The following is a 25,440-nucleotide window of genomic DNA, read 5'->3' on the forward strand; positions in this document are numbered from 1 at the left end:
AACAGGCCCAGGTTTCACACTGAGTAAGTAAATTGTGAGTAAATTGAGACTAGATGATCATTATATTTCATTATATATACTTTTTGTGACATTTTTTGTTTGGTGGTGTGCCGTGGGATTTTTCGAATGTAAAATATGTGCCGTGGCTCAAGAAAGGTTGGGAAACACTGCCGTAGAGAACTGACGGAGGAGATACGATTTCACTGAATTGTGGATGGTTGATGTCACGCCATGGCAACAAAACCCCACACTAATGCGAAAGCGCTCGTATGACCAGAGACGTTGAGGTTGGTCCACTTTAGTGTATCAGCTCGAAGATGCTTTTCTGCACACCACAGTTGTTACCAATCTTCATTAAAAGATTTGAGAAACATGGTGGACTAAACTGTGGTTCAAAATTGTATGTCTCATATCTAGCCAATTCTCATATTTTCTATATTATTTGTGTTCAGAAATGGACAGTGGAACAGCTCATCGAGCTAATTTGCATAACCACCTACTCACCTCCCTCAGGTAGATCATTAACCTCTTTCTACCTTATTTATCATACACTTATCTGCGCACACACATACCACTGACTACACGTTTACCTCCAGCATGTGGGCGACCTCGGTGCGCTGCTGTGCCGTTTCCTGAGACTCGATGAGCAGCTCCTGCAGCAGAGGCTGCCTGTACAGCTGACCCACAAGCTCACTCTGCAGACGCTCCTTTACAAAGTTCACCAGGAAGTGCATCACCGCTTTGGGGACGCTGAGCGGCGAGAGATGAGGGAAAGAATGACAAGTAGTTAAGAGAAAGGACTGGCCGTGATCCAAGACATTGAATGTACTCCAAGTGGATGATTTTTTTTTAAAAAGGTTCAGGGCTCCGTGGTTAAGGTTCTATACTGTAACTGGAACGTTGCACATTTAGATCTCAGAGCTGCCTGGCTTAAACCCCAAAGCACCTGATGGCTTTTGTCAAGTCCAATAATAAGGAATGTAACGATATACTGTGCAACAATGAATCATGATACAAATATAATGATTTGAATCAATGGAACAAACAAACAAAAAAAAAGAATCATGATTATCATCAAGCTGTGTAATCTCTTAATTCGTCCTAGCTGTAATTGCATTGTTTAATCAGCAGATGGCTGTCTAACATACAATAACGTGTACATTATTTTACATACAGGACACTTTTTCGATGGAATAAAAACGTGTTCTATTCCCTTCTATTCTATTCAGGTTTCATAGCATGCAATACTGTTAGCATATCGCTTATCCTATGTGTATTACGTCACTCTACCTAATGGAGAATGAGCATTGGATATGATTTACGATATTGCATGGTTGTCAAGACAACATGACGTCACACGTCGGAGACGTAAAACTTCCACGCTAGCGAGCGACTGGGACGATGTGTAAACAAACATGGCCGCCAGGTTTGCTTCGTTAAATACAGAAGATTTTGAGGGAATTTTGAAAGAGAAAGACGCGTTGAACACCCAAAGGGAATATGTACTGTATAATAATAATTAATAATAATATTGGCTGGCTTTTTAATCATGGCATATCAGATATATTCCATTCAGCTAGCATGATATTGACCTCCTATTTGACTCGTTCAGTATCATGCCATCTGAATGGAATATATCTGATATACCACTCAACGCCAGCCAATATTATTTAAATACATGGATGCAAACGGCGTGCCTTTTGGCGGATGCCGCCTTTTTCACGGCTGTCTGGGGGACTTGTGTGACTCGTGCAGATCCGATGAGGGTTTTTTTTTTTTTTTTTTGGGGGGGGGGGGGGGGCGTTGGAGTGTCTGATTATAATTTCATCAAAGTAAATTCTGTATTAAAAAATTACTAAATAAGCAAATGCCGTTACAGTCCATGAAACATAGGAAGTACAAGTATGAGAAGAAAACAGTAAATCAGAAAGCTGCGCACGTAAAGACAATTGTAAGACTGATGGAAATCCTTGCGCGTGCAGTGAAGTGCAGCCAGCAGCAGATAATGGCGTGCAGCCGATTGGCTTTACGTGCGCAGCTTTCTGATTTACTGTTTTCGTTTGCATCCATGTAAATAGCGGGAATACACGTGACTTCACAGTAGGTGGAAGTAACAGAGCTCTAATGCCACAAAAAACAGATGTAAAATGGGAAAGAGGTGTGTGATTGACTGTACAAATAGTTTTAACAAGAAATCAGAGCTCTCTTTCTTTTTACAGACTACTGAAAGCTAAAGAAAAGAGAAGAAAATGGAGGGAGTACAAATGTTTATAAAGAAAAAGCCTATTTATTTTTTACTTTTTTCTTTTGTAATAAAAGGAATATTTTTAGGTAATCGACTATTATATTTTACTACAATCTTTCCAAATGTGGGAAAATGAACATTTTTGGTTATTAAGAAAATTATTGTTTCATTTACACAAGGAATATTTATGTTGATAAAGAAGAGGAAAATAAATGTTAAGTTTGGGTTTGTTTGGTTTTTCCCCCAAAATTATCATGGGAAGGAGATGCATACTTTTTCAGTGGATTAAGCCCAGACCTCCAACTGTTAGGGTCGTTTTACAATCAGGGTACAAAGTTTGTGTCACAGGGGTCCAAAATTCAAATTGATTCAAACTGGTTCTTGTAGCAGTTTTTAAGTGAAGGACAAGTTAAAGAACAGATTTCAGGTAATTTTCTGACATGTGTGTATGGTAGTTTTGTGTAATCTGCTATAAGATAAAGAAGATTAAGTGTAGCTTTAAGCAGGGCTGGGAGAAACAAGTGAAGTGATTCTCGGAGAGGACTTTTTTTTTTTGACAATTCAGAATCCACTACTTCCATAGTGCTTTTAAATATAAGGCTGTGAGCTTTGTGTTAGTTGTCTCTAATATTTATGTCCCAATATCTTGACCACATTTTAGGATGAAAATAATCATTTTAGATATGTTATTTTATATTGAAAAATTAGCCGTCTCGGAGAGACTTTTTTTTGACACAATTCCATACTAATTTGATCAAAATAGTCTGAAAACTTACTGGCATTCAACATTAAAACTTAACTATGTTTCCAATGATATGGAACCAAATATGTGTTTTATGGTGTAAAGAATGATTTAAGTGCATCCCTTTTGGAGCTACCTGTGGTCAGAAAAGCACTTTTTCTAAATGACACGAGTAATTTTGCTAAATATGACATATATTGCCATACATTCACCAAAAATAACGTTATCACCAGATTTTTTTTTTTTTGCATGGTAAATAGAGCTATCACAGGGCTACAATAAACAACCAAGTTTATTTAGTCAAGCCTTTTGATATTGAAGATAATAAGTGTTAAATGTGATTTTTAGCTTGCGTACCCTGATTGTAAAACAACCCGTTAATCAATGGTATGGAGAAATATTTAAAGTTCTACCAATGGAGCGTCCAAGTTCAGTTTTAAAAGGGAACGAGAGGTATTTTGATAAATTGTGGGCACCTTTCCTGAAACGCCTGCAGTAGACTCAGTACGCAGAGGGTGCTGCGATGTTGACTGGCATCCCTCTTGCACCTCGGTGTTTACTGAATGCTGTTTCCTGGGTGCTGATTCTATCTCCTTGCCTTGGCTGCATATTCCCTGATTCGCATGTAATCTCTAAACTGTGAGCGTTCTAAGAATTATCCATGTAAGGTCCTGTACAGTGCTGCAATACCTGGTTTTTTTTTTTCTATTATGTTATTTTGTATGGTATATGTACATATTTTGCTCATACCTTCCATTGCCGTCATGTATGTTCAGTGTTTTGTTCTGCTCGAAAACGCAATAAAATATATATCAGGGTGCATCAGTTGCCCCCTAAAAATGAAAAGTTCCTCCGATCATGATGCATTTTTGTTTTTATGTTCCTTTTGGTAAGAAAATACACTGGGTGAAATATTTTGACAAAATTCAAAAGTTTAATGGTGGCACCAGGAGCTCAAAGTTATGGAAAAAGCTGCTAGTTTATGACTTTTATGACAAAATTTCGATCACTTTTCATGAAACATTATAGCACCTTATAGAGTATACCAAATATCTTACACTACGTTCACACTGCAGGCTGAAGTGATTCAAATCTGATTTTTTCGCCCATATGTGACCTGTATCCGATCTTTTATTGACAATATGAACGACACAGATCCGATTTTTTCAAATCCGACCCAGGCCGTTTGGATATGTGGTCCTAATTCCGATTCCTATCCGATCTTTTCATATGCGACTTCAGTCTGAACCGCCAGGTCGCATTCATCCGACTTACACGTCATCAACAAGCCACAAACGTCACTATTCTGCGCTGAAGTAGGCGGCGGGTCTCTCAAAAAAAGTTACAACAACACGGCTTTGATGTTCCTTTGAACGGAGGTTGCAGTCACTACCCCGCAGAACGCCTGAGCCAAAACCCTTGCCCTCTTCCTTCTCAACCTCCTCCTTAACATCAGGCTATTGTGCATGTTCCGGCTCCGTCGCAACAACAACTGCATCATCGCCAGGTACTCCATGCTGGCTACTGTCACACAGGAAACTTTAGGTTACTTCCGTAAACACTGGCCATGCTCACTGCGTGTGACGTCGTCGTATCCTGCAATGCGCATGCGGAACACTTTTAGGTCGCTTTTCGTTCATACTGAGGATCACATACAAGTCGCATATATTTGTTAATGTGAACGACCTCACAAAAAAATCGGATTTCACAAAAAAATCGGAATTGAGCATTAAGCCTTGCAGTGTGAACGTAGTGTTAGATCCACATTTTTAGTACATATTCTAAATATATTATCAAGCACAGTTTGAGTTTTAGCTGTTCATTGAATCATTGTTCAACTACTTTTAAACAATACAAATGTATTATGAATCACATTAATGCTTCTCAATCCCTTGCAAAGGTTCTTAACATGATCTCTGGCTCACAAGAAATCAATAAACGGAGTCCAACATTGTGATTCAAACCTTACGCGAAAACATAAAATAAGCGTTTTTTGGCAAAAAATGAACCTCATGGTGCCACCATTAGACTTTTAAATATGGTCAAAACATTTTACAGGATGTCTTTATTGGTGAAAAGGAACACCCAAACAAAAATGCATCAGATTTTATGAAAGTGACGGCAACTGATGCACCCTAAAATTATGAACCCAATCGAATCATGAATCAGGTGAATCGTTACAAACAATTATGTAAATAGGACTTCATTCCAGTCCTTATAACAGTGCTGCTGGCACAAATTACAGCGCCGTGGTCTGGTTGACAACAATTTCTCGGCTGGAGCGGATCAGAGACCTGACATTTAGCTTCAGAGATGCTCACACAGTGTGAGCACATTCATCATATGATTTATGCTGTTGTAACTAGAGCTTCAGCATCATGCACACAGACCTCAGCCTTAACATCACAAATTTTCTGAAGTCATAATCTGTTTTAGAAAGTGTCTATAAGGTTTCTTTTTCCATGAAATGGAAAAAAAAACATTCTATTTAGCAGAAAATACATGATGTTAATCCTGGAAATAGTTTCATTAATAGTTTTGTATGGACACTTACAGTGGTGCTTGAAAATTTGTGAACCCTTTAGAATTTTCTATATTTCTGCATAAACATGACCTAAAACATCATCAGATTTTCACACAAGTCCTAAAAGTAGATAAAGAGAACCCAGTTAAACAAATGAGACAAAAAATATTATATTTCAGTCATTTATTTACTGAGGAAAATGATCCAATATGACATATCTGTGAGTGGCAAAAGTATGTGAACCTTTGCTTTCAGTATCTGGTGTGACCCCCTTGTGCAGCAATAACTGCAGCTAAACGTTTCCGGTAACTGTTGGTCAGTCCTGCACACCGGCTTGGAGGAATTTTAGCCCATTCCTCCGTACAGAACAGCTTCAACTCTGGGATGTTGGTGGGTTTCCTCACATGAACTGCTCGCTTCAGGTCCTTCCACAACATTTTGATTGGATTAAGGTCAGGACTTTGACTTGACCATTCCAAAACATTAACTTTATTCTTCTTTAACCATTCTTTGGTAGAACGACTTGTGTGCTTAGGGTCGTTGTCTTGCTGCATGACCCACCTTCTCTTCAGATTCAGTTCATGGACAGATGTCCTGACATTTTCCTTTAGAATTCGCCGCTATAATTCAGAATTCATTGTTCCATCAATGATGGCAAGCCGTCCTGGTCCAGATGCAGCAAAACAGGCCCAAACCATGATACTACCACCACCATGTTTCACAGATGGGATAAGGTTCTTATGCTGGAATGCCGTGTTTTCCTTTCTCCAAACATAACGCTTCTCATTGAAACCAAAAAGTTCTATTTTGGTCTCATCCGTCCACAAAACATTTTTCCAATAGTCTTCTGACTTGTCCACGTGATCTTTAGCAAACTGCAGACAAGCAGCAATGTTCTTTTTGGAGAGCAGTGGCTTTCTCCTTGCAACCCTGCCATGCACACCATTATTGTTTAGTGTTCTCCTGATGGTGGACTCATGAACATTGGCCAATGTGAGAGAGGCCTTCAGTTGCTTAGAAGTTACCCTGGGGTCCTTTGTGACCTCGCCGACTATCACACGCCTTGCTCTTGGAGTGATCTTTGTTGGTCGACCACTCTTGGGGAGGGGAACAATGGTCTTGAATTTCCTCCATTTGTACACAATCTGTGACTGTGGATTGGTGGAGTCCAAACTCTTTAGAGACGGTTTTGTAACCTTTTCCAGCCTGATGAGCATCAACAACGCTTTTTCTGAGGTCCTCAGAAATCTCCTTTGTCCGTGCCATGATACACTTCCACAAACGTGTTGTGAAGATCAGACTTTGATAGATCCCTGTTCTTTAAATAAAACAGGGTGCCCACTCACACCTGATTGTCATCCCATTGATTGAAAACACCTGACTCTAATTTCACCTTCAAATTAACTGCTAATCCCAGAGGTTCACATACTTTTACCACTCACAGATATGTCATATTGGATCATTTTCCTCAATAAATAAATGACCAAGTATAATATTTTTGTCTCGTTTGTTTAGCTGGGTTCTCTTTATCTACTTTTAGGACTCGTGTGAAAATCTGATGATGTTTTAGGTCATATTTATGCAGAAATGTAGAAAACTCTAAAGGGTTCACAAACTTTCAAGCACCACTGTAGCTTCCTTGTCCACTTGAGAAACCAAATATACTGCTAAACCAACTTGATCTTTGCCCTCTGACCTGTCCTGGATGTTCTTGCGCACGATGAGGAAGTAGCACTTGATGAGGCGCTGGATGACCTCGCAGTCCCGCTGCTCACGCACGCTCAGCTTTCGGGAGATCGGCACTGCCTGCAGGAGCCAAAACAAATCTCATCAGTCAAGTCCTAACTGCAGGGAAATAAACAACTTTGTGTACACTGATGCACACCGAGTTGCGTAAATTGTCCGTAATTACGTCCTTATAAAAATCACCCCATCCCCTTGAGTCCACCTGTAATGTACCTTTTACATAAGATCAGTAGAAGGAACTGAATCTAGGATGCTTTTTTTTTTTGTTACCGTGTCCAGTAGGTTGACTGCTTTGGTTGGGCTTCCAAATCCAGGCACTGAGCCTTTTCCCTCTGACTGCATCTTATCGTTCTTCCAGCGCTTTCCTCCATCCAGTGACTCAGTCTGGGAACAAATGCATGGTATATGATGATGTTTGTATTTTTAACCATGTGACTTGTGTTATATTTCTATACATATGAATGAAAAATGAAATGGACATCTGTACATATGTACTGCAGGTTTCTCCAGAAAATCTGAAGTAGACGGCTAATTTGAAGAGGTGTGCTAATGCTAGGAGGGTCTGGGGGCATGTCCCCTCCTCAGAAAATTTTGAAATTTGCATGCCTTCTGGTGCATTCTCGGCTAATAAATTACTAACCATTTCGCTGTAAAATACTTGCAAAATGTGTATGAAATTTCCCTCCAGATGTGCGTGTGCTTGGCTTTCTCAGTCCCCCTCTGTAGTACGCTGCCTGGCTCTGTAACATAACTACATGGTGAGCTTTCTTGAAGAAGATTCTTGAAGACGTTTCACCTGTCATCCGAAAGGCTTCTTCAGTTCTGTCTGACTAATAGGGAGTATCAGGTATTTATCCTCTCATGGATGAAAAGCAATCCTAAGGTGTCGTTGAGTCATCCTGTTGGTGTGGGTCACTGGGGGCTGGGTGTGAATGGCCTAGAGAGTCGTTGGGGTGATCAGTGGATTGTTGGTTCTCTCTGTCTCTGTTCCTATTTTCAGTTTAATGAAATTTTCTACAGACAGAAACATGGATGCACCATGGGCTCACCGGTGTCCCCTATTGTGGCCAATCTATACATGGAGGAAGTGGAACATAAAGCTTTGACAACCTTTTCAGGAGTTGCTCCCAGCTACTGGTTCAGATATGTGGATGACACCTGGGTTAAAATCAAAACCTATGAGGTGGAAGCCTTCTCTAAGCACATCAGTGCAGTGGATATCAACGTCAATTTTACTCAGAAGGACGTCAGTGGGAATAATCTAGCCTTCTTGGATTGTGACGTACACATTAGACAAGACAGAAGCCTTAGCATCGAGGTCTACCAGAAACCCACACACACAAACCAGTACCTACTCTTCGACTCACACCACCCACTGGAACACAAATTGGGGGTCATTAGGACCTTGCAACACAGGGCCCAGAACATTCCTACAACGGTAGAGGGAAAAGAGAAGGAGCAAAATCACATCAAGAAAGCACTTCAGAACTGCGGGTATCCCAACTGAGCTTTCTTCAAGAGCAGAAAAAGGAACATAACGGACAAGGAGGATAACAGGAACAAATGCAAGAACATTGTCATTCCCTACATTTCTGGTCTATCTGAGAAACTCAGGAGGATCTTCTACAAATGCAACATTCCGGTACATTTCAGACCCAGTAACACCCTGAAGCAGAAACTGGTCCACCCTAGGGACAGAATAGCCAGACACAAACAGGACAACGTAGTGTATGCAATTCAGTGCAGTGAGGAATGCACGGACTCATATATTGGGGAAAAAAAACAACCGCTTCACAGGCGCATGGCTCAACACAGGAGAGCCAGTTCCTCAGGCCAGGACTCTGCTATCTATCTTCATCTTAACAACAAAGGACACTCATTTCAGGATCGCAACGTACGCATTTTAGCCAGAGAGGATCGTTGGTATGAGCGAAGAGTTAAAGAAGCCATTTTTGTCAACCTGGAATGACCATCACTGAACAGAGGTGGTGGTCTAAGACACCATTTATCAGCCACCTACAATGCAGTCCTTGGCACACTTCCCAGACAACTGAATGCACACCAAAACCCAGCTGTTTTCAGTGACTCACAGGAGGACAGAGAGAACCAACAATCCATTGATCACCCCAACGACTCTCTAGGCCATTCACACCCAGCCCCCGGTGACCCACACCAACTGGATGACTCAACAACACCTTAAAAGGTGCCCTTCCACCAAAAACGTTTAATATTGGCTCTTTTTGAAATACCATAGTTCACTCCGAGTTGCATATGCATGTGAAAATGTAATTCTACTCCCATTCCCTGTATTAGCTTATGAAAGAAAATAGTCGGAAAAATGAACGAATCTGAAAAAGCCCTACGAACTTACGTCACTTCGAAAATTAGTATTCATGGCCTCGCCCACCTTGGCTTGCGACTGCCCACTGGAAGAAAGTTCGGATTTAAGCGCGAGGAGAGATAGCAGAGCCCATCTCGTCAGTAGCTAACGAAGAGGACCTAACAGCAAGTTGAAAACATGGCTGAACAAGTTTGTGCCTGTGTTATTTGTGGCAGTAACACATCAACGTTGCATGTTTGGGGAGGCTGGGACCTCTCCTGCGCGAGTTACGAGCGTCCAAAGTCGGGCTGGAGTCGCAGACAGAAACGAAACCTAAGTGGAGCGCCACGGCTCGCCTCGGGGCGAATTACGTCCCGAGGCGCGGGGCTAGCCCGCCCTGGCAGTGCTGGTTCGTTGGGGAGAGGGCAGAGGTCGCTGGCTGGCAAGTTTGGGAAGGCTGGGACCTCCCCTGCGCGAGTTACGAGCGTCCAAAGTCGGGCTGGAGCCGCCGACAGAAACGAAACCTAAGCGGAGCAACGTTGCAAGATAGAAGAGCTGAAGAAGAAATGGTTGGAATTTATCTTTGGAACACCACCAGCGAAGTATAATGCAACGTTAGTACTGTGTTCTGATCATTTCAAGCACAGTGACTTTTCAAACTTCGGTGCCTTCAGTAGTGGTTTTGCTTCGAGGTTGTTTTTAATACTTGGATCTGTACCGTCAAGACGATCGACCACCAGCTCACGAGCTGTAAGTAAAACATGAACTTTTTGTTCGAAGGTTTTTGTTACAAAATAGCATGTTCATATTCTCCACGTTAGCATGCATGACATGGTCACAAGCTAGGCAGGGATGAGAGTTTTCTGCTTTTCAGCGGATTTCCGCTTTTTCTGAGTAAAAAACTACCTTTTTTATATTATGCCAAATCCGTTGAGAATTTTTTTTTATTAATTTCGGGGGGTTGGGGTATGTTCCTTCATGCTGTTCAAACTTTATTAATTCCAATGATGTTTACACATTATTTGTAAGTCGCCATCTTTAGTCTCATTTAAATCTCGTTGAATGTGATGTAAAATTCGTGTTATCTACATTGTTATTGGTCAAAACATCGATGTCGAGACCATAATAGCCAATCAAAACAGTTTTTACAAAGACACCCACATCCGCTTGTTCTGACCCACTGGAGGTAGCGTCACAGTGCTGTTAGCCAATCAGAAGTAACACGTTTACTGATCGCTGTTAGCCAATCAGAGGTAACACGTTTACATGTCATGAATATTAATGAGTAAGAGCTGAAATCCTGTCGTTCTCCCGCCACCCACTCCTCCACCAAACTAGAACAGCCTGAAACAGGAGAACCACAGCATTTTTTTCACCAAAACCGGCTCACAGGGCATTCATTCATACTAGAGACCACCGCACAATTAATGAAAAAACGATGCAATGAGATCTTTAAGATTGCTTTTCATCCATGAGAGGATAAATACCTGATACTCCCCTATTAGTCAGACAGAACTGAAGAAGCCTTTCGGATGACAGGTGAAACGTCTTCAAGAATCTTCAAGCAAGTCCAGTTGCTCTCTTTTACCACCCAGAGTTTACTATGACTTGGATGACTGAGAATCTTCACAGACGTACATGGTGAGCTTATTTGGTGCGTGTGTAATGTACTTGATGTGCTTCTGGTGTGGTGTTGTGTATTGTATAGTTTTAATTTCAGCATAAATATTTGCACACCATTAGTTATTTGCACTTTCACTCTAGAAGTATGAAGCTTTAGCTAAGGGACCAGACGTCTCTATGGCAACACAAGCACTCTGGGTAGCTTCTGGATATGGAAATAACAATTCTTAGATATCCATCCATTATCCGTAACCGCTTACCCTGTTCTACAGGGTCGCAGGCAAGCTGGAGCCTATCCCAGCTGACTATGAACGAGAGGCGGGGTACACCCTGGACAAATCGCCAGATCATCACAGGGCTGACACACACAACCATTCACACTCACATTCACACCTACGGTCAATTTAGGCCAAGTTTACATTAGACCGTATCTGTCTCGTTTTCTTCGCGGATGCACTGTCCGTTTACATTAAAACGCCGGGAAACGGGAATCCGCCAGGGTCCACGTATTCAATCCAGATCGTGTCTGATCCGGTGCTGTGTAAACATTGAGAATACGCGGATACGCTGTGCTGAGCTCTAGCTGGCGTCGTCATTGGACAACGTCACTGTGACATTCACCTTCCTGATTCGCTGGCGTTGGTCATGTGACGCAACTGCTGAAAAACGGCACGGACTTCCGCCTTGTATCACCTTTCATTAGAGTATAAAAGTATGAAAATACTGCAAATACTGATGCAAATACTGCCCATTGTGTAGTTATGATTGTCTTTAGGCTTGCCATCCTTCCACTTGCAAGTGGTAAGTGACTTGCGCACAGCGGCTCAGTCCCGAATCACTGCTCGTGCACTTCACTCGCGCGCTCTGTGAGCTGCGCAGGGCCAGAGTGCGCACCCTCCAGAGGGCACTCGCTGTTCAGGGCGGAGTGATTTGGAGCGCAGCCGCTGAGGAGGAAGCGATGAGCCGCACTGACACATTTCAACTTAGGTGCCGAATTAGTCATGTGATTAGCGTATCCATGTATTGGCGTTGCTGTGTGCACGCGAATCGTGTATTGGCGCTGCTGTGTGCACGCTAATCGTTTTTAAAAACGTTAATCTGATGATCCGCTGATACGGTCTAATGTAAACCCCACCTTAGAGTCACCAGTTAACCTAACCTGCATGTCTTTGGACTGTGGGGGAAAGAGCATGCAAACTCCGCACAGAAAGGCCCTCGTTGGCCACTGGGCTTGAACCTAGGACCTTCTTGCTGTGAGACGACAGTGCTAACCACTACACCACCATACTGCTCAATTCTTAGATATGAAAATATTAATTACGATTTATATGTACAAACCTGCGGAAAACATAGACTTTATATTTATTTGGCCCACGGAAGGTTTTAGTTTCTTCTTCGGTGGCATTTTGTGAAAACATCTGCAACAACCACCAATTGCGTCTTTACCGTCTGCTTCGGCGTGGTCGTGTGGTCCGACTCAGCCAGTCAGAGCGCGAGAATCGATCAACGAATATGGCGTCGCTTCTGGTCATGCTAGACCCGAATCGAAGACAATTTCATGGTGGAATAACTGGATTTGCAGCAAATTACGGGCAGCGGAGACGATATAAAAATTGCTTGAACACTGAAAGGCAAGTTTTTATTTTTTTTCTGGGATCGAGTAGCCGGCGCAGACTGTCTGTGGACATCTCTGGTGGTCTTATCTAGAATTGTGTGTGTGTGCGCATGTACCTGTTGGCTGTTGACTGAAGCGGACACTTGTGCAGCATCTGTGAAGTCTGGGTGCTTAGTGTTGATGTACGCAAGTTCTATAGCCACTAGATTATGGACCTGAAATAGAACAGAAACACACACATTTATCTTACTATCCTTGTGAGGATTTTCCGCTGATGTACGCTATGCTACACTTAAAATCTCACCCTGACCTCAACCTCGGTAAGCAAAAAGAAACCTTTTGGCTCTTCAGGTTTGTTCCCCCACACTAAAAAAAAAAACAGTTGAGAATACTTGAAATTTCAAGGCAACCGTCTGCATTAAAAATTTTATGTTTTGCCAACGATGTGCCCATGATAATCCAAACTATGATAAAACTGTTATCTTTATTAAGAATTCTTAATTAAGTCAATTTTCAATTCCTCATTCTGCCAACATAGATTTCTCTTTTTGCTAAACAGTGGCATTCACAGTAGTGCAAAAAGGCAATTGAGGTTATCACAATTTTTTTTTTTAGATTTTTTTGGGGCTTTTTTCACCTCTATTTGGATAGGACAGCGTAGAGACAGGAAATGAGCGGGAGAGAGAGAGAGACGGGGAGGGATCGGGAAATGACCTTGGGTCGGAACCAAACCCGGGTCCCCGGATTTATGGTATGGCGCCTTATCCACCTGAGCCACGACGCCCCCGAGGTTATCACAATTTATCATTAAACTATACATGCCTTTTTCATTGTTCTACACAATTACAAAAATCTTTAAAACCCACATCGTGGGTATGGCGTCGTGGCTCAGGTGGATAAGGCGCCATACCATAAATCCGGGGACCCAGGTTCGATTCCGACCCAAGGTAATTTCCCGATCCCTCCCCGTCCCGCTCATTTCCTGTCTCTACACTGTCCTATCCAAATAAAGGTGAAAAAAGCCCCCAAAAAAGTCTGATAACCTCAATTGCCTTTTTGTACTACTGTGAATGCCACTGTTCAGCAAAAAGAGAAATCTATGTTGGCAGAATGAGGAATTGAAAATTGACTTAATTAAGAATTCCTAATAAAGATAACAGTTTTATCATAGTTTGGATTATCATGGGCACATCATTGGCAAAACATAAAATTCTTAATGCAGACTGTTGCCTTGAAATTTCAAGTATTCTCAACTATTCTTTTTTTACAGTGCACCACCACCAAAATGACCCCACATTCACAAAGCCAACAAATGCAGATCTAAAACTCAAGACTGTACTTGCATGCAGGGCCGGCTCTAGGTCTTTGGCTGCCCTAGGCGAGATTGAGTTTTGGCGCCCCCCCCCCAAGAAAAAAACCCCTCTAATAACATCTAAATAACACTTTAATCTAATCACTCTATTCTATTACTATTAAACAATGTACGGTGCATGGACAATAAACAAGAAGTCATTTTTATCTTTTTTATTATTGTTATTATTGTTATCATTATTAACATAAAGTGTCACAAAGTAAAATGACCACACAAATCCAATACATATCTCCATATAATGGGCAAAAACTCTTCCCCACCCTGTTCAAAGTGTAGTGCATGGACAATAAACAAGAAATTATTTTTAGTTTCTTTTTTGCTATTAAAAGTTAAGTCATCTCTGAAGAATTAACAAATTAAATGAATAAAAAATTCTACAATTCTAAATTGTGCAAACTTAAGCACCCTGTTAGGACATCAATGGGCTGTATTTTCAAACAAAAGTGCTATTATGGGGACTTTGTTATTGAAGTCTATTGCTGTTTGCATCTAGTTAGCTAGGCAGACAGTGACTACGTTTACATGCACATCCAAATCGAGCTGCTGTCGGTAATCGAGCTGAAGGTCCCAGCAGGGTGCCAGAGAAATCCAATCCTACATGCACACAATGAAATCGGGCTATTGTGTGAGGTGCATTGTGCACCCGAGCCACAGGTGGCGCAACACGCCCCATCGTGTTGGTACACTTCCGGTTGTCATCATGAAGAAGAGCTATTCAAGAGTGTAAACAAAGTTATCAGTTCCGTGTTCTCCATTGCGCGTTTTTCTCCCGTCCATGAATTTTAATATATTCAACTCCTTAAGCTGAATGAGCATGAACTCTGTCTCCTCATTGCTCCAAAAGTGCACGTTTCTGCTTGCCTGTGGCAGTGGGGGCGTGGTCAAGCGCCGGTCTGTGACAGGAGGGCGGAGCCAGGGAAGGTGAGTGGCAGAAAAACACACACACGCGCGCGCTGGTGTGTGTGTGTGTGTTTTTCTCTCAAGAATAAAAGTAGGCTGTTAAACTGAAAAGTCTGACAATAAAAAGCCTATTAGTACCAGAAGCTTTGTCCTGCCGTCCTCTGTGCTCCACCCACACTTCAGAGAGCTCTACATCGCCATTTTCTCTTCTTCGTTTGTTCCTCCTGACCTCTTCTGCTGCTCGCTACTACTGTTGTCATGCCAACCGAGGCTGTTGTGTTTCCCGCTTGTGGTCTCGTCACTCGTCACTTCCGGAAGTAGCTCGACAACTAGCTCGATAGGGTATACATGCACAAAGTAGCTCGGCAGAAATCGCATAAACTAGGTCGTGTAGCTCAATTCCGAGAAATCAAGTTCGGTTCAATTTCAGCCGAATTAAGGTGTATACATGGCATTTTGAACTTCGATTTCAGTCGAGCAACGGCAGAAATTCGATTCTCTCTATGTGCATGTAAACGTAGTGATTGATTCAGGCGTCTAAAATATTAATTTGCCACTATAATGGTTGATATGAGAGATTAGATCAGATTTACCTCTATTAAAAGTTAAAAAAGTTAAAGTCCTTCCCACACCTTTCAGTACCTGGTATTCCTAGGCAGTCTCCCACTCAAGTACTAACCAGGCCCAACTCTGATGGTGGCGCATCGGGCGGCGCCGATCTCCGTTTCCGTAGCCCTCGGCCTCTCGCCTATTACATAGCTAGGGTTACAGTGGGGGGCTAGTCCTCTGGTAACCACGAGAGTTTAACTCCCCATGCACATCTGTATTGCAGCGTGCCTTGCCAGATGGTAGTGGGTACCATTTTTATGATGGTCTTTGGTATGACCCGACCGTGAATAGAACTCACGATCTCCCGATCGAGAGGCGGACACGCTACCACTAGGCCACTAGTCGGTAATTTACCTCTATACTTGGCTCTATTTGTTTCTTCCTGTAGCCTTCGTTTGCGCCCTTGCGCACCCGAGAGTTTGGATTTCTTCATTTAAGCACTTGTAGTCTGGGCTACTTTTTGCAGTGGATAGCCATTCTCATTCCCCGATGAACACCGCTCCCCCCGCCCCCCTTATAACCTATCATTGTGCATTTTTAGTAGGCATAAGGAAATCACCGACCACTACTGCGTAGGCTACACTTGTTTTCCAAGTTTTTTGAGCCAGGGCGCACTTTTTTCAATGAAAAAATCTCAAGGCACATCACCAATAGAAAATGTTGACTGAAACTAAAACGCTGTTGCCAATATTTACAATATACAGTCATTCTATAATTTTCCACGGTACACTTGGTGGTCTCTCACGGCACACTAGTGTTCCGCGGTACTAGAGTTCGGCAGCACAGTGGTTGAAAACACTGTACACCACTGATGCACTTGGTAACATCTCCATTCAATAACTCCATCCCTCCTTTTTGGTGGGGTTTTGGTCGCCCTTGGCGCCCCTGGGGCGCACTTGCGCGCCCGAAGACACACTATAGACCCTTTTCAGTCACGTGACCTTCATAAACGCGACCACCATTTTGGACATGTAGCGGACTTCGGCTCGAATTGGTTTGAATGCGAGGAAGGCGACAAACAGAGAACATACAAGAAAAAGGAGCGAGATGCAGAAAACACCTTCGCTATCCAGCGACGTAGGGCATTTACAGGGTGAGCAGAGGGAGAGGTATTTTCAAAAATTGAGGTTAGCAGGCTTAGAGAGCGACGTTTACCATCACACTGCCCTGGCGCTGTGTACAGTTTACCTTCTATGGTTTGTGCACTCACTATTTGCCATTACTTTCTCCAACCGTTGTTACAGATTACAGGGAACGGCCTGGATTTAAGAGACAAATACATGTTCCTCTTGTTTTGAACACTTATTCGTAGGCAGTGCTTAATTTGTAAAGTGGGAGGTCCCGGAGCGCAGAGGATGAGCGGCTCCGGTGCGGAAAAAAAGAGGGGGGGAGGGGGGCGCGGCGCTGCGCTTCTGGGCATGTTTTGTAATAACACTGCAAATTAAGTTCATCTGCAGATATTTTGTGGATGTCGTTTCATGAGAGAAATCAGCAACAAGACAGATATCAAAATCAGACATTAACACTAAATAAACTTGCGTTTTTTTATTTAATTATTTGGGTTTTGTTTTGTTTTTTTTTGTTACATAGTCAAAAGAGGTGTCAGATCACCGGATCCAGTGTAAATAGCTGCCGGAGCCAACGCCCGAGGTTCCGGAGCGCGCTCCGGCTTGCTCCCCCTCAAATTAAGCGCTGTTTGTAGGACACTGCCTCTGATCTGTCCTACAGTCTACCAACAGCAAAGGAACACAACGCTAGCTAATGTCGTTAGCTAATAGCTACTACAGAAGAACAAAGAGGTTACAATGGGTTATTTTAGCCTATTTGGTTACACACTCGCCGCCACAGAATGTTAACAGCAATGTAATGCCTTTTCTGGCTAATTTTATTCGTCTTACCTCCAACAAAGTGGTCACTGCACAAGCACTGGTATGCCGAGGGCTGCTAATCTTTCCTGTTAATGGCCGCTATCCATCTTCTCCATCGGTCAGCATCTACCGGGATCCGTTAAAATGATAACCCTTGCCTTGTTTGTTGATGGTTACTACATCCAGGTGCACAACAATATAGTGGCATGATGGAAGTCTTGCTGAAAATAAACACTTTCTTTGCTGCCGTTCCTCAATGCTGGCTGTGGTAAACTACTGGTAGTACATGTCCAAAACGGCGGCCGCGTTTGTCGTGACGTCACGTGAAAAGGGTCCAAAACAGGGTGAACCACTGTTGAGCGCTTATTGTTTCATGATTAACAACCACCACCACACCCCACCCCACCCCGCTTTTTTTGACAAATCGCACCCTGACTACATGCTTTGCTGTACAATTAAATTAGGCTAAGACATTATAATGCTGACTCGTTTTCAGAATAGTGGAAGTCATAATTTTTCTCCCCCCGTTTCTGCGCCCCTGGATGGACGCAGCGCCCTTAGCATTTGCCTACAGTGGTGCTTGAAAGTTTGTGAACCCTTTAGAATTTTCTATATTTCTGCATAAATATGACCGAAAACATCATCAGATTTCCTCACAAGTCCTAAAAGTAGATAAAGAGAACCCACTTAAACAAATGAGACAAAAATATTATACTTGGTCATTTATTTATTTAGGAAAATGATCCAATATTACATATCTGTGAGTGGCAAAAGTATGTGAACCTCTAGGATTAGCAGTTCATTTGAAGGTGAAAATTGGAGTCAGGTGTTTTTCAATCAGTGGGATGACAATCAGGTGTGAGTGGGCACCCTGTTTTATTTAAAGAACAGGGATCTATCAAAGTCTGATCTTCACAACACATGTTTGTGGAAATGTATCATGCCACGAACAAAGGAGATTTCTGAGGACCTCAGAAAAAGCGTTGTTGATGCTCATCAGGCAGGAAAAGGTTACAAAACCATCTCTAAAGAGTTTGGACTCCACCAATCCACAGTCAGACAGATTGTGAACAAATGGAGGAAATTCAAGACCATTGTTAACCTCCCCAGGAGTGGTTGACCAACAAAGATCACTCCAAGAGCAAGGTGTGTAATAGTCGACGAGGTCACAAAGGACCCCAGGGTAACTTCTAAGCAACTGAAGGCCTCTCTCACATTGGCTAATGTTAATGTTCATGAGTCCACCATCAGGAGAACACTGAACAACAATGGTGTGCATGGCAGGGTTGCAAGGAGAAAGTCACTGCTCTCCAAAAAGAACATTGCTGCTCGTCTGTAGTTTGCTAAAGATCACGTGGACAAGCGAGAAGGCTATTGAAAATGTTTTGTGGACAGATGAGACCAAAATAGAACTTTTTGGTTTAAATGAGAAGCGTTATGTTTGGAGAAAGGAAAAACACTGCATTCCAGCATAAGAACCTTATCCCATCTGTGAAACATGGTGGTGGTAGTATCATGGTTTGGGCCTGTTTTGCTGCATCTGGGCCAGGACAGCTTGCCATCATTGATGGAACAATGAATTCTGAATTATAGCAGCGAATTCTAAAGGAAAATGTCAGGACATCTGTCCATCTCAAGAGAAGGTGGGTCATGCAGCAAGACAACAACCCTAAGCACACAAGTCGTTCTACCAAAGAATGGTTAAAGAAGAATAAAGTTAATGTTTTGGAATGGCCAAGTCAAAGTCCTGACCTTAATCCAATCAAAATATTGTGGAAGGACCTGAAGTGAGCAGTTCATGTGAGGAAACCCACCAACATCCCAGAGTTGAAGCTGTTCTGTACGGAGGAACGGGCTAAAATTCCTCCAAGCCGGTGTGCAGGACTGATCAACAGTTACCGGAAACGTTTAGTTGCAGTTATTGCTGCACAAGGGGGTCACACCAGATACTGAAAGCAAAGGTTCACATACTTTTGCCACTCACAGATATGTAATATTGGATCATTTTCCTCAATAAATAAATGACCAAGTATAATATTTTTGCCTCATTTGTTTGACTGGGTTCTCTTTATCTACTTTTAAGACTTGTGTGAAAATCTGATGATGTTTTCGGTCATATTTATGCAGAAATATAGAAAACTCTAAAGGGTTCACAAACTTTCAAGCACCACTGTATATTGCCTATGCCACGGGCCGGCTCTGCTTGCATGTGTATGGTGCATGTGTGTGACTCTTGGTTCGTACCATTTCATTGGTGATTGGAAGACGTTTCCTGAGTAAACCGGTCACCACCTCCACTATTGAGTCATGCAGTTTGGGAAAGCGCAACAGTTCCTGTGAAAACACACACACACACACACACACACGCAATTTGTAGAATCAACACGTCGTCTTCTATAGACCGAGGACAAATAAGGAAATTATTTACTATCTGAGCTACACTGTTTTCTCTCACAAACATTACGATCCATTACCCGACATGAGCCGTTATCATTACCTCCATATCTGTATTCTCATTCTAAAAATATTGACACTGAATTGGAAAACAGGACACTGAAGCATAACATCTAATGAGTTCAAACACAGAAGGGAGGACAAAAAAAAAAGATAAGGAGATGGCGATGAGCAGAATTTTAACGAAAAGTCTATGGTTTTGAGAAAGCGTGTGATATGATTAGCTGTGTGTGTGTCTGACGGAGCGTATGCAAACAAGAAAAGACAAAAGGGTAAAAGTCAGACGTGATCACAACTTAATAATAATAAGCAGCTCTTCCGTTTCAGTCCACAGTCCTGCCTTCTTGTGTCCTACTGGCTCACATGATGGACGAAGGATCACCGACTCATTCAGTGTACGGTTGACGGTTATTTAGCAGAAAAGTCTTTTAGCACAAATCTAAAGAATCTTTAGATTTAGACAACTCTAAGTTCTTTAGCACAAGATCCAAGAACACGTAATCTTTATTATGAATACTTACTGATCATGTTTAAAATGTCTATTACGCTATTACGCACTTCCTGTTTCCTGACTTGTTCGCGCCGAGTCCTTTTTCCCGCGAGTGCCGGCGTTAATTACTAATCCTTTTTTAACTTTTTTTCTATAAATAAATTTCCAGTATCGTCTTCATTTTTATTATACTGTCGCTTTCATTTTTGTACTTTTCACTTTCGCTTTCCTTTTTCCGGTTTTTTTTCCGGTTTTTTCTCTTTCTTTTTTCGGAAGAACGCCGAGACCGGAAGCTTTCTTTTTTTCTCCTCCTGTGTAAAGTCCACAAGCGGAGGCCATCTGATCTGCTTTAATATCAACAGATCTTCATTTAAGGTACGTGAATCTTTTCATCATGGCACACCTTCAGCCTGTTCAGTGTGCTGAGTGCAGGATGTTTAGTCATTCTTCCTCCGTCACTAGCGATAGCTCTATTAGCTTTACTTGTGATAAGTGCAGATTAGTTAGCTCTCTGACGGAGAAGATTTCAGTGCTAGAAGCGCGTGTCCAGGCTTTAGAGCAGGTTAGTGAGCGTGAGAACAGTGTAGTTTCTGTTAGGGAAAGTCTGGACGCCCTAGGTGGAGTTAGCAATCCCCCAACTCCGGCATTAGAGCCCTTACAGCGGGGCGAATGGGTGACGGCTCGGCGGCATAAGCGTAGAGCCAAAGCTACCGCTGAGGCTCGCCCACGGGAGCACCACTCCTCTCCGCGTCACGTGTCGAACAGGTTTGCTCTCCTTAGTGATGCACCCACTGAGAAACCTGAAAGAGCTCTGGTTATAGGGGACTCTATCATACGGCACGTGAAATTAGCTCAGCCTTTAGGGGCACCAGCAGCTTTAGTCAGGTGTATACCGGGAGCCAGGGTGCCGGACATAGCAGGTAATCTTAGGGTCCTAGGCAAGCACAGGTTCTCAAAGATAGTTATCCATGCAGGAGCTAATGATATACGCCTTCGTCAGTCTGAGGTTACTAAGAGTAACTTTGTAGAGGTGTTTAAATTAGCGAAGGCGATGTCCGATGCTGTAGTATGCTCTGGCCCCATCCCAATGCGGCGTGGCGATGTAGCTTACAGCAGGTTATGGTCGCTGAACTGCTGGCTGTCCAGGTGGTGCTCTGAAAACAGTGTGGGCTTTATAGATAATTGGGCTAATTTTGAGGGCACTGCTGGCCTGTTAGGGCGGGACGGTATCCATCCCACTCAGGAAGGTGCTGCTCTCATTTCCTGCAGCATAGGTCATAGTCTCAGAACAGGCCTAGTTAATTTCTGACAATCCAGAGCCAAGGCCAGGGAGCAGACGAACAGGCTAAACCGACTGTCTGCTAGCTGCACAGAGTCGTCACTCAGGGCCCACTACATCGAGACTGTGTCTGTTCCCCGAGCTCAACAAAAAGGTAGAAATTTTCAGAGAGTTTGTTCCAGTAACCTAATCAATATAAAATTAGATCAGACTGACTGTACAGCTGCTGCCAGCACCTTTGATCTAAAGGTGGGGCTATTAAATATTAGATCTCTTACATCTAAAGCGCTAATGGTTAATGAACTCATTACTGATCAGGAGTTTAATGTACTGTGTTTAACAGAAACATGGATTAAGCCAAATGAATATATAGCATTAAATGAAGCGAGTCCTCCTGGATACAGTTATATACACCAGCCTCGTCTAACTGGCAGAGGAGGAGGCGTCGCGGTTATTTATAACGATTATCTAGGTGTAACACACAAACCTGGTTATAAATTTAATACATTTGAAGTTCTTCATACTCATATAATGTATGTAGCCTCGAAAAATAAGTCTACCCAGTTAATTCCATTGCTTATTATTTACAGGCCCCCGGGGCCATATTCTGAGTTTCTTTCTGAATTTGCAGATTTTATCTCAGATCTGGTTATTTCCTTAGACAAAGCTTTAGTTGTCGGAGATTTTAATATTCACTTTGATAACCCAGAAGACCCTTTAAAAACAGCGTTTGTGTCCATCTTAGATTCAGTCGGGATTAAGCAGAATGTCATAGGACCGACCCATAATGGTGGTCACACCCTTGATCTAATACTAACATTCAGATTAAACGTAGACAATATAGTCATACTTCCACAGTCTGAAGTTATCTCAGATCATTGTCTCATCTCATTCAAAATATGTCTGAGTAATAATATATGCACCTCACCACGCTACTGTATTAAACGTACTTTCACGTCAACTACTGCACAGAGCTTTATAAATGATCTCCCAGAGCTGTCAACTTTGATTGGGTCACTGTCAGCCCCTGCAGAACTCGATCAGGCAACTGAATGCTTAGAGTCAACATTCCGCCATACTTTAGATAATGTAGCTCCTCTAAAAAGGAAAATGGTCAGAGACAAAAAATTAGCACCCTGGTATAATGATGACACTCGCACATTAAAACAGACCACTCGAAAATTGGAACGTAAATGGCGTCAAACAAAATTGGTAGTGTTCAAATTGGCGTGGAAGGAGAGCTGCCTGAAGTATAGAAAAGCTCTTAGTGCTGCGAGATCAACATATCTCTCCTCCCTAATAGAAGATAACAAAAATAATCCTAGATTCCTATTTAATACTGTAGCAAAATTAACCAGGAATAAGTCCACTATCAACACATGCACACCTGCAGTATGTAGTAGCAACGACTTCATGAATTTTTTTAATGACAAAATTGAGAATATCCGACAAAAAATTCAAACTACTAATTTAAGGTTAGACAATGAAAGTGACCTTGTAGTTAACAATATAACTGTATCAGATCATCAGTTAGAATGTTTTACTCCCCTAAAAGAAACTGAATTACTTTCATTAATCTCTACATCAAAAGCCTCAACTTGCGTACTAGATCCCTTACCGACACGTCTATTCAAACAGATAATGCCTGGAGTAATTGAACCGCTTCTAAAAATAATAAATTCTTCTCTTATGATTGGCTATGTATCCAAATCCTTTAAACTAGCAGTTATCAAACCCCTGATTAAAAAACCTGACCTTGATCCCTGTCAGCTGTCCAATTATCGGCCAATATCAAACCTCCCCTTTATCTCCAAGATCCTTGAAAAAGCTGTGGCACAGCAGTTATGCTCATATTTACATAGGAATAACATCCATGAAATGTATCAGTCAGGATTTAGACCTCATCATAGCACAGAGACAGCACTGGTTAAAGTAGTAAACGACCTACTGTTGGCGTCTGATCAGGGCTGTGTCTCGCTACTTGTGTTGCTTGACCTTAGTGCAGCATTTGATACCATTGATCATTCCATTCTTCTGGATAGACTAGAAAATGTTGTGGGAGTTAAGGGAATGGCCCTCTCCTGGCTCAGGTCTTATCTAACTGATCGTTATCAGTATGTCGATATAAATGGTGATATTTCTAGACGTACCGAGGTAAAGTTTGGTGTTCCACAAGGTTCTGTCTTGGGTCCACTGCTTTTTTCTCTATATATGTTACCTCTGGGCGATATTATTCGTAAACATTGTATTAGTTTCCACTGTTATGCTGATGACACACAGTTGTATGTCTCTGCAAAACCTGATGAGAGACACCAGCTTAATAAAATTGAGGAATGTGTTAAGGACATTAGACACTGGATGCTTATAAATTTCCTTCTGCTTAACTCTGACAAGACTGAAGTACTTGTGCTAGGACCACATACAGCTAGAAGTAAGTTTTCTGATTACACAGTAACTCTGGATGGCCTTTCTGTTTCTTCACGTGCAGCAGTAAAAGACCTCGGAGTGATTATTGACCCCAGTCTTTCATTCGAAACTCACATTGATAACATCACCCGGATAGCTTTCTTTCATCTCAGAAATATTGCAAAGATAAGAAATTTAATGTCATTGCATGATGCAGAAAAACTAGTCCATGCTTTCGTTACCTCCAGGTTGGATTATTGTAATGCCTTACTGTCTGGATGTTCCAATAAGTGCATAAACAAGCTCCAGTTAGTTCAAAATGCCGCAGCAAGAGTCCTTACTAGAACTAGAAAATATGACCACATCACGCCTGTCTTATCCACACTGCATTGGCTCCCAATCAAATTTCGTATTGATTATAAAATACTACTATTGACCTTTAAAGCACTGAATGGTCTCGCACCACAGTACCTGAGTGAACTTCTGCTCCTCTATGACCCGCCACGCCTACTTAGATCAAAAGGTGCAGGCTATCTGCTGGTACCTCGTATAGTGAAGGCTACATCAGGGGGCAGAGCCTTTTCTTACAAAGCCCCACTGTTATGGAACAGCCTTCCAAGTAATGTTCGGGAATCAGACACAGTCTCAGCATTTAAGTCTAGGCTGAAAACATATCTGTTTAGTCAAGCCTTTTGTTAATGGTGTTTATGAGGTAAAGGAGTAGATCTGGAGGGTCCTCAGACATAGAGTGTTTTGGTAAACTGGGATGTATGGATGCTGTCAGTCCCCACTCGCTTGCTCACTCGAGTTTGTTGACGGTGCAGTGGCTGGCTGCTTTATGTCCCGGGGCTCCCTCATGCCTGTGTTACCTTCTGGCTCTCTCCTTTTAGTTATGCTGTCATAGTTAGTTGCCGGAGTCCCTGCTTGTACTCGGTGCAATATGTATACTGTTCCTACTTATTCAGGTGACATTGGGCATACCTAACCACCTGTGTTTTCTTTCTCTCCCCCCCCCCCCCCCCCAAATCTGTCCCTCTGAGTTACATGGAGTCAACAGGAAATCTTTTGGTGGAGACGGTGGGGACCTCGACTGGCTATCGTAGCCTGCAGGGAATCGGCCGTCAGACATTCTGTCGCATGTCCCAGACCCGGTGAAATGTAACTGAATTGTCTTGGCCAGGCCTAAGGGTCCCATCTGCATCTCATCATTGCTGAGGAGTGTGCTCCCATCACCCAATCAAGCATCC

The 25,440-nt window shown here is 42.4% G+C and overlaps 1 protein-coding gene across 1 annotated transcript in view; it reads right to left on the reverse strand.

The window, feature by feature from the left end:
* Window positions 1-25,440, reverse strand: part of si:dkey-32e23.4 (dynamin-1-like protein) — an 85,208-nt gene that overhangs the window by 3,826 nt on the left and 55,942 nt on the right. The window contains exons 12-16 of the mRNA XM_060931319.1: window positions 19,809-19,898; window positions 12,932-13,030; window positions 7,528-7,641; window positions 7,208-7,317; window positions 591-750 (exon numbers count right to left, since the gene is read on the reverse strand). Of these exons, the coding sequence (XP_060787302.1) occupies window positions 591-750; window positions 7,208-7,317; window positions 7,528-7,641; window positions 12,932-13,030; window positions 19,809-19,898 (573 nt within the window). The remainder of the gene's footprint in view (window positions 1-590; window positions 751-7,207; window positions 7,318-7,527; window positions 7,642-12,931; window positions 13,031-19,808; window positions 19,899-25,440) is intronic.

The sequence above is a fragment of the Neoarius graeffei genome, chromosome 10 (genome assembly GCF_027579695.1).
Source record: "Neoarius graeffei isolate fNeoGra1 chromosome 10, fNeoGra1.pri, whole genome shotgun sequence".
Classification (NCBI taxonomy): Eukaryota; Metazoa; Chordata; class Actinopteri; order Siluriformes; family Ariidae; genus Neoarius; species Neoarius graeffei.